This window comes from Pinus tabuliformis, chromosome 8 (assembly GCF_031772625.1).
Source record: "Pinus tabuliformis cultivar Carrire ecotype Pingquan chromosome 8, CPIR1, whole genome shotgun sequence".
Classification (NCBI taxonomy): Eukaryota; Viridiplantae; Streptophyta; class Pinopsida; order Pinales; family Pinaceae; genus Pinus; species Pinus tabuliformis.
In genome coordinates this window covers 483,834,639-483,845,351 of record NC_142294.1, presented here as the reverse complement: position 1 = coordinate 483,845,351, position 10,713 = coordinate 483,834,639, and the positions used below count along the sequence as shown (strand labels likewise).

The 10,713-nt window shown below is 35.9% G+C and overlaps 1 protein-coding gene across 1 annotated transcript; it reads left to right on the top strand.

The window, feature by feature from the left end:
* The first annotated feature begins 231 nt into the window (after positions 1 to 231).
* Positions 232 to 3,543, top strand: LOC149236184 (uncharacterized). The gene has a single exon (XM_089368800.1). The coding sequence runs from the start codon at positions 232 to 234 to the stop codon at positions 3,541 to 3,543; it is 3,312 nt and encodes a 1,103-aa protein (XP_089224926.1).
* Positions 3,544 to 10,713: the final 7,170 nt, after the last annotated feature.

Genomic DNA, 10,713 nt, shown 5'->3' with positions numbered 1-10,713 from the left:
CTCTCCGAGGCTCTTATAACAAATGCTCCTATTCTTAGACAGTGGGTGGAGGAAATTGGTAATTCTGATCACTTTCCGATCTTTCTGGATATAGCCTTCCCTCCCCCAAAGCCTCCGGCACCCTTTAAATTCAACCCTTCATGGCTTCAAGATCCTTCCTTTAGTACTCTTTTCAAAAATACTTGGATTCACCCGGGTAATAATACAAGAGAGGATAAAGGCTTTCTGCTCATGGAAAACCTTAAGAGACTAAAAAAAGCAACTATATCGTGGGCAAAAGATAGGAAGTTGAAACAAAATGAAGATCTATGCAAAATCAGGGAGGAATTGAAGATGTTGGAGAGCCCTGAGGAGGATGGCTATCAGTCACAGTCTTTAAAAGACAGAATTCTACATTTGGAGAAGCTTCAAAATAAAATTCTTTTAGATAAGGAGGAAGAATGGAGAATTAAGAGCCGGGCAATATGGTTAAAATCTGGTGATGAAAATACCAGGTTTTTTCATAACTATGCAAAAGGAAGGAAATCAGTAAATACCATTTGGAGCCTTAAAGATGAAGAAGGGAGGGAGGTCAGCTCCTTTTCTGATCTCTCAAGTCTAGGAAAGAGGCATTTTGAAAGAATTTTCTCTGATTCAGGGGAGGCTACCATTGCTGAAATCCTTAGAACAGCTCAGTGTTTTCCGAGGTTTGTGGAGGAGGAAGAAGCAGAGGACCTATCTATACCTGTTTCCAAGGAGGAGGTTGAAGCAGCAATGAAAATTATGGCAAAAGACAAGAGTCCTGGCCCTGATGGATGGACTATTGAACTTTTCCTATTCTTTTTTGACCTGATTGGTTCTGAAATCACTGATGTAATAGAAGAATCAAGACAGAAGGGAGAGGTCTATAGGCCTTTTAACTCTACCTTTATAGCCCTCATTCCAAAGAAAGATAACCCTGGAGACTTTGAAGATTTTAGGCCAATTTCCCTGTGCAATTGTATTTATAAGATCATAGCAAAAGTGATTGCTATCCGAATCTTTCCTATTCTGTCTAGGAACATTTCAATGGAACAATTTGGGTTTCTAGATGGCAGGCAAATACATGAAGCAATTGGGGTAGCACAGGAGGTTATCCACAGTGTCAGGCAAAAGAAAATGAAGGGAGCGGTCTTAAAAATAGACTTATCCAAAGCCTACGACCGCATCAACTGGCTTTATTTGCGAATGATGCTGACCCACCTGGGCTTCAACTATTCTTTCACCAGCTGGATTATGGGATGCATCACAAATGTCAGTTTTGCAGTTCTGATCAATGGCTCTGCTTCCCCTTTTTTCAACAGCCAAAGAGGTCTCAGGCAAGGATGCCCCTTATCGCCGCTCCTGTTCCTATTGGTGGCAGAAGGTCTGAGCAGATTGATCCACAATGCCAGAAGAGAAGGGAAGGTAAAAGGTATCGAGGTAGCAATCAACCTCTTTATCACTCATTTACTTTTTGTCGATGACATTCTGATTTTTTCAAATGGTTCATCTAACGAAATTAAGGAGTATAAGAGCATTTTTGACCTCTTTATGAAAGCCACTGGAATGCAGATAAACACTAGAAAATCTCAAATATGTGCAGCAGACCTCGACAGAAGAGAAAGAGAAAGAATAACCAATCTTTTTTCTTTTCCTCTTCAGCCTCTGGACATTCCCTTTAAATATTTGGGGTTCTGGTTAAAGCCAGTGGCATACAAGAAAGAGGATTGGCACTGGCTCATTGCAAAGATTGAAGCCAGAATAAATCATTGGAGCTTCAGGTGGCTCTCCAGAGCAGGCAGATTGACACTCCTTAAATCAGTCCTGTTAGCCATCCCAGTTTACTGGGCTGCTCTAACTTGGGTCCCTAAAGGAGTGCTGGAGAAAATCAGGAAGATTTGCAGTAGATTCTTATGGGCAGGTTCTGCAAAGGACTCATCGGTTCTTCCTTGGGTGGCATGGGATAAGATTGCAAGACCTAAAGAATGGGGAGGATGGGGAATCAAAAGACTCCCCGAGTTCAGTTTGTCCCTGGCAGCAAAGTCAGGGTGGAGATTAATTTCGATGGAGAATCTATGGACAAAGGTAGTCAAAAGGAAGTACATAGACCCAATTCCTTTAGAAGACTGGATCCGCAGTCAGCAAAAGAAACAGAGGAATATATCTGTCATTTGGAAGGCTACGCTGGAAGCTTTCTCTGTGATCGAACAGGGCCTTGCCTGGAAAGTGGGAGATGGTAGTCACATCAGAATTGGAAGAGACCCTTGGGTGGGATGCAATGAAGCATATGCACTGTCTCCAGGTCTCCTTAGACACCTTGATAATATAGGAATAGTCACTCTAAATCAGGTGGAGAAAGTCGGCCATTCCACTATATGGGGTCAGGCATGGAAAAGTGATGAAGAACTAGGTTTAAATATCAGATGGAAGAATGAATGGGCGTCCTTTATCCAAGAACTCCACCGCTCACATGTCAGACTAAAAAACGAACCTGATAAGTTGATATGGGCTCTGGGTAAAACTGGAGATTACTACCCCAAAGAAGGGTACTCATACCTAATGAAACAGAAAGGATGGGATATCCCTGAGTGGTGGTCTAAAAGCATTTGGAAACTGTCAAGTCCAGCAAAGGCCAGGCTTTTCCTTTGGTGTTTGCTGAAAGGAAAAATCCCAACCTGGGATAGACTACAAGCTAGATACCTTATCGGTCCAGGAAGATGCCCTTTATGCAAATCAGATGGGGAATCCATTAGACATCTCTTTACTTCTTGCACTGTCTCTTTAAAGATTTGGGATGAGCTTACTGGTCTGCTTAATATCAAAGCTCAATGGGGGTCTGAACCTCTGGAAGATGCATGGAGAAACTGGTGGCAGAATCACCCGGATGGAAATTTGAGAAACCTGCCTCTCATTTTCTTCTGGGGTGTATGGCTTGCTAGAAATAAAAGTATTTTTCAAGATTATACCATCCCATCATCTGTCACTGCTTCTAACTGCGCGGCAATCTACTTAGCTATCCCAGCTCCTGAAGTGAAAAATCCCCCAATCCGTAACAAGCCTTTTATTATCAAGGAAGGCATCCCCTGGGCTTTTTTTGATGGAGCATCCCAGAACAATAGGGCTGGCGCCGGGATGAGCATTCACATATCCGCTGAACATTACCTTAAAGCTTCTGTTGGTTTGGGCTCCGGGACTAATAACTTTGCCGAGTTGTCTGCTCTTCATCTTCTGCTTTGCTGGCTTCATCAGAGGAACATTTTCACTATACAGATCTTTGGCGACTCTCAAAATGTCATCAACTGGGTCATTGGGAATGCATCATGTCATAATCAGATTTTAAGGCCCTTGTTAGAAGAAATTGTGTTATTAAAATCCTCATTTAACAGTTTTCATATTTGTCATATCTACAGGGAGAATAATGAAGAAGCCGATCAGCTTTCTAAAGCTGGCTTACAACAGGTTCTGGGCGGATGGTCGATAGAGGAAGTCTTCCAGGGGCAACAATCTACATACAATCAGCCCCCTTTTGCACCTCCATTTTGAATGGGGATTCCTCTCCTCTCTTCTTTCATTTACAGTACTATGTTTTTTACAGTTTTACAAAAAAGACTCTGTCACCATATAAATTTTGTTTTTTCTGTTTCGGCCTCCTAAAAACTGTTTGAAAAACGTATGTCTCATCACACAGTCGACACTTTATATATGCCAGATTGATATATGGGGCTGTTTTCCTTCTTAGAAGGAGGCCTCAAGTCGTGTTTTGTCGAAAAATGTTTTTCTGTTTCAAAAGCTCAGGACGAGTGATAGTGACGGACAGTCACACTTGTCTGAGTCAGAATGTTATGGTTGTTTTGATGTACAAAATGTCTACAGCCAGCCGGTGATAGCTCTAGTCGAGCCAAATATTTTGACAGTGATCCAGCAGAATGTAAAACTTTTTATTATGCTAATGAAAAGTTTTTGATTTTTTCTTCGGAAAAAAATAAATCTAGAACTTGGCGCACAAGGCTTATAACTATGTATGTATGATGTTATTGGTGCTTTAAATTTCATATATCTTATAGAGAAACTTCCCATTCAACTTGGTTGGACCCCATATTGTTTGTTAGTGGTCACAAGATGCTACAAAGGCCCTACACCTTGGGTCTCATAATATGCATTTCATGAAATAGTGCTAAGTTCCAAATGTTTGTGCATAAAATTAGTAAGTGATGAAGAGTTGGTGTATAGATTTCCATGGATGTACTTTGAACTAGTCCTAATAACTATGTAGCAATAATTAGTAAAGAGAACCTGTATCTATTATTTAGATTTCGCTAGTAAATTGTTCCAAATATGGGAAACAATTGTTACCTATGAATTAATTAAGTCACAATTGTTGATGTATATCATGGTTGGATCTAATGGGGTTCATTTGGTTTATATACCCATTTGATATTGTTTACCAAGTAATACATTTTCCCCTAAAGACTACATGGAGTTAATAAATGAGTGGTAGTCTATCTTGTCATGTTTCTAGCCTCTCATGATATATATATATATATATATATATATATATATATATATATATATATATATATATATATATATATATATATATATATATATATATATATATATATATATATATATATATATATATATATACGCGTGCATACTTTACAATCTATGCCTATGTGTGTGGCGTAAATCCTTAAAGGTAAATCATTTTGCAAATTTTAACAAAATATTTTATGTATGAAATCTTTACATAATTGTATTTGAATTCAATGTTTATTTGAAGTTGTACATCCTTAAAGTAAAAGATGTAGTACTATTTTTTCCTGTAAGATTATGTGCAATAATTTTGTTGTTTAAACATTTATGTATGTTTCAAATCTTTATTTACATGATGTAATGTACCTCCAATTACACACTACATGTATGTTTATTCATACTTAGTCTAATATCGATACATTTTTGTGAGTATAGTATAATGAAGGTATCCTTAACAAAATGTATCCTCTTATTACACAAGTCAATCTATTTCCTTTTATAAAAATACATGTTTGCTTTATGTTCGTAATATTACCTCTAAGTAATCCCCAAGACTTATGGATAAACCATCTTTGCTTTGAAAACTATTATATAATATGTTCATATATATTTTTATTTGACCACATTACCATAGAAGTAATTTGTCATCATGGTTTTTTTTACGACTCTTATTAAAGGTTATGTGTGTATATATCTATATATATATATATATATATATATGTATGTATGTATGTATGTATGTATGTATGTATGTATGTATGTATGTATGTATGTATGTATGTATGTATGTATGTATGCAGTTATAAAAGATATGGTTTTTGAATCTTGGACCTTGGATTCCATTATAGCCATAAAATGCTTGTCTTGCCATCATGTGTCTGTCAAAAAAATATTAGCACACGAGATTATATTGGCTCAAACTTGAGACATGTTTTTCACTAGTTAAAATCATGCCATACACTAACCATGAGGTACTTCCTAGTTGTCTGCACTTCCACTTGGGTGTGTGGTTTTCTAATGCATGTTGGCATTACTTAACTATTGCATAAATCCCCCTGACCTATGAAACTTTAAGGTTTACGAGGTGTGGGTCCATCCACTCTACATGTTGTGAATGTAAATAAGGTTATGATGCACCCACATGACAGGGTCACAAGTGGAAGACCACGATGATATCCAATGATAAAATAATTAGAATGGCTTGATGATTCAATCTACCAAATTGAATACCCTTCTGATTGGCATTTGGTGTTGTTTCTCCTTTGTAGTCCAAGTTCTTTGTTGCAGAATGCTTAGGGATTGAATTTGTAGTTATGTCATTTCTAGGGTTTGATGAAATTTTAGTCTCACAAAGTGTTTGGATCACATGGAAATATATTTTCATGCCTCAAGGTAGAAGGTAACCTATACTCATTTTTGGGAAGGTTGTTATGCCAATTTCTTGTCAATGATTACTAATGCTACTCTTGAACTATTGATATCCTCTAGTTTTCTTTTAGGAATTTCTCCTTCATTTCACTAATCGATATTTGTTTTAGGGTTGTAGGTATTCTAAGTTCATATGGAACATTAAGATAATGACCAATTTGTATGGGGTTTTCCTAAAGCTTATCTTCTCTTTTGTTTTTCTTCAAAGAGGGAGTTTTTTTTTAAACGCCCTCTCAGCCATATCTCTTAACATTTGTTGCCGCATTTATCTATGTGGACCATAACCATTTAAGGGATTACTTGTTTCAAAGATAGTAGGACCATCACTTTTCTAGATTTACCCTAAAAATGCCTCAAGTATACATGGCTTTAGTTATTATATTCATTGACCTTCGTTTTAATGAGATGGTTTTTATTTTTTTGCTTAGAATTTGTTTAGGTTTCGACTTGGAATCAAGTCAAGGGTTTCTAACTTATACCCTTCTGGGTTTTTGGGTGAAAAATTCTCCTGAGGGAAACAAAAACATTATTGACTCAATATCGTCTCTTATCATGGTCGTGGAAGCTTTTCCACTCAAAAAATGAACCATTTATTCCTTTTTTTCTTGGTTTCCTTTGTTACGAATTCATCCTAATGTAATTAATGATTATCACCCTTTGTTCTTAATTACTAGTGTGACACAACTATTATTTGGGTCATAGAACCCCAATGTGTTTAATAGAAAGAATTTTTACAAGTTTTCATAATTACTTCATTGTAAGCTTTCACAGGAGTAAGCATCTATTGGCTAACCCTTGATGGCATAACATCAAGATTTCCATGAGATAATTACCATATGGTAATAATATTATTTATTTTTTGGTTAGTCATAGTTAGTCTCACTTTTAGTTCTATTTATGTAGTTAGCATAAATGGATTAGATTCTAGAGATATTCTCCTCCTCTTGATTTAAATCATTACAGTATTGAATGTAAATTCATTCCAATAGGCCTTGGTAGTCACGACAGTTGACAAAATCTCTTAAGGTAAATTTATAGCTAAATATCTTAACTTAAATATTGGGTTTATTAAAGAAATTAAATTATCCAAATGTTAATCGAAAATTTCTCTTATGTTTGTTTTAGTTTAGGCCTTCAACCCTAGCTCAAGTTAACTCAACACTAACTCACTATTATATATACTAGTTATTTCCTTATGTAATTAGTGTTATAGTTCATTTTGTCACATCTAATCAAATGACCTGAAATCCAGATCAAGCAACATCCTATAACACCTTACATTTAGCCCCTGCAAAGCCTAGAATATCCTCTCTCCAAAAATTCCAAGAATATTGGGTTAAACAACTTAGAACCCCAATTTTTTGGCACAAATGCATTTTTCCTTCATGCAACCTGCATTGTTGCATGTTTTACATATAACAACTGCACTGATCAACACAGGTTGCCTTGATAGCAAGTGTGATGTTTCTAGAATTTTGGTAAAAATAGAAAATGATTTTGGACCCTCTTTCCAAAAGATTCTAAGGTGGTTTTAACCATTTAATATTGATTAAGATCTTGAACTCCTATCCTTGAGGTTTCATATGTTATCCCTAGATCTTATCCTTGTGGATCTAAGCCTTAGATTGGTAAAACCCAAACTACCCCTTTTACCCTATAAATTCACTGCTTCCCATAGAGTCTAGCTTGGATTTTGGAGACTCTTAGTTATACTCTCATGCTACTACTTTGTGCCTAAGGTTCCATTATCCATCCATGCACTTGTGATTGAAGGCTTTCTTTGTGGCAAAGGAATGACAAGATAGTTGGGGAGACATCTACAAGGTTAAGATTTGGAAAAGGTTGTGATCTCTCCTACATTCATTAATACAAAAATTTCTTTACTTTCATATACTTATGTCTCATTCATGCATATGTATTACAATGCCTTCTTGACTCATTGTTTAGAGATGTTAGCGTATGTTGTTTGCATGTTTTAGCTCTCTTGCTTGTTTTAGTTATTTTGCAGGTTCCATTTATAGCATTTGGATATGGAGTTGGAGATTTCAAGGCAAAAGGAGAGAAGAGATTGAATTAGAATCTAGGTAATTATTTCTTCCATATTCTAAAATATATAAGGAAAACATAAGTCCTTTTTGTCTCTGTTGTTTCTATATCAACCTACTAGATATAGGGAGTTTTCTTCTATCCGCATAAGGAAATTCTCCATATAACAACTTGGCGACTCTACTAGGGAGAGAAATGATTTAGTGGTTTCCTTTGCCTAGTATTTTAATACATTTGAACACAATTCAATTTGAATTTTTCATACAACAATTAGCCTTTAGGAAAGCATAATTTTGAGCTTGGTAGAGTTTATTTTTCACCTTTCATGAAAAGTTATCCCCAATGTACTTTTTTTTATGAGACAAAGTGACCCCACACACTTGTGTTTCTTTAGAAGTCTGATGATTTGCACTAGTTGTCACATATATCATGTGATGGTCCTTGTAAGATGCAAAGTTTTCATTTTATGCCTTACTCTAAGTTCTGTTTGGTTGTTGTGTTGTTTCCCGAGTCTCTAAACTAGTATTTGTCTCTATGAAGCCACTAATGTGTTTAATTTTGATTGTGATTATCTTTTAATGAGAGTTTGTTTGTTTTTTCTTTCTTCTTGTCAATTAGGGTTTGTGATCACTTGACTTAATTTTTTATTTGATAAAAGAAGTTTTCATATTACGGTCTCAATCTGTGTGAGTTCTTTTGATCAATAGTCTAGTTGCATTTCATTTTTCATTGCATTTAAAAATTGAAAAACAAAGGAAAAGAAAACGTCATTTCTAGCATTGCATTTAGGGTGTTGAATTAAATTGGAAGAGCACAATTGAAAAGATCTACTCTAGGAAGTTTTTGTCTACAACATTATTCATTGTCGCATCATTATTTGCAATCTCTTACCTTACTTAGATAGATATTCATTGAACGAAAAGAGTTATTTTTATCATGCTACTTTCATCATAAGAGTTTAGGTGAATTTTTTCTTGAGCCTTGAAATTGAAACTTAAATCAATGATCAAGTCTAAAATTTATTCACTTAACCTAAGGAGCATTTGGAACATTAATGACACACATAGCAGGTCTAGGTTAGAAGACATGTTTTGAAGTCTATAAACGTATGATGTTTTGTTAATTGTCTATGTTACATTATGTGGGTAGCCGATATTCCATGTAATTAAATATATTGAATCGTTCTCCACATACCCATGAGTATATCAGATGATGTTCCACGTATGAAAAGTATATAAGAATACTTCCTATCTTACATGACACATTAAACAACACTACCACAAATTTCACTTTCCACATACCTTTGAATATATTTTGGAAGTCCCCTTTACGATGAAAACCATCCCTAGATTATTGAGTCGATCACCTTGTTATATGTGATACACCAGATACAACATTTAGGGAGATTTCCTAGCTATCCCTTTTATTTTTATTTTTTTTCTTTAATTTCTAAAATTAATTAATCCACCATGGAAGAACACCCTTAATACCCTCGTCACTCACGTAGAATGAAAATATAGCCTTCTCTACCTCCAGAGGAAACACCTGGTTGTCGCAAGAACAAGAAAATAAAACTACCAAAGTCTGTACATTGGAAGCTACCCCCTTTGGAACCACATATGAATTTAATCAACCAACTTTATCACTTCCTATTGGTACTAAAATTGAAGTCATATCTTTGGAAACTAGTGAACTTGAAGAAGTTGAAACCAAAGCAGTTGAAATATTAGAAGTTGAAGTCATTGAACCTAAACTTGTAGACTCATAGATCTTACAGCCTGAAGTGATTCAACCTTAGGAAGAAAAAACTATTGCACCAATAACTTCGTGATTTCTACCCCTATATCTTTAATTTCATCTCATCTGTTACCTTCGATTTGGGGCAACGATGAAGAAAACCTTTCGTTTGGTTTACTAAGTATCAAAGACATTACTGAGGAAGAACCCTGACCCCAATATCTTGTCCATTTAAGAGGAACTCCTCTTTATCAATCTCATCCTTTTGTTACTATCAATACTCGACCTCAAGCTCCTTTCATCAAACTACTCATTATAATTCCCTTTTGAGCTCCCCTCACTTGCGTATTCTTTTGGGAAATCCAACCATGAATGAAACAACTATAGTTACCCAACCTATATTTTCCATACTTAGTGAGTCAAAGTAAGTTGCAAAAACTTATATATGTTTCCTACTTCACTAGAAACACATCTCTATGGTGGTCCATATGTATGACACGGATACCAATCATTGTCTAGAACCTTTTTTGGCATGTCAACTAGTCCATGACTTCTTATTTACCTTCATTATCTGGAATATTATCTGGTCTATCCTTGCCAAGTATCCAATAACCTATTCAACCCGTTACACCTCAAACTTCTTTACAACAATAGTATGGTGCATTTCTTAGTGGATTGGGGCATCCACAACAACTTACTTTGTCTTATCTTGGATACCCTCCGTTGTGGGGCATTTTCTTCCTTTTCCTTTGGCTTCGATGGAGGGGGGGGGGGGGCAACCTATTGCTAGAATTATCCCATCCACTCATTAGATGGTACAATTTGGTGATTAACCTTATGTAATCCTCTTCCTACTGGTGCTCCATTTCTAGAAATGACCACCAATCCTTGAAATATTACCCCTCTTGTTTCTAGCCAAATAGTCCAGGTCTTTACACAAGTTTTGACCTTTCAACCTGGTCAGGT

What these genes read in the sequence shown, in the direction of transcription:
- LOC149236184 (XM_089368800.1), top strand. Translation starts at nt 232, where the DNA reads ATGGAAAACCTTAAGAGACTAAAAAAAGCAACTATATCGTGGGCAAAA.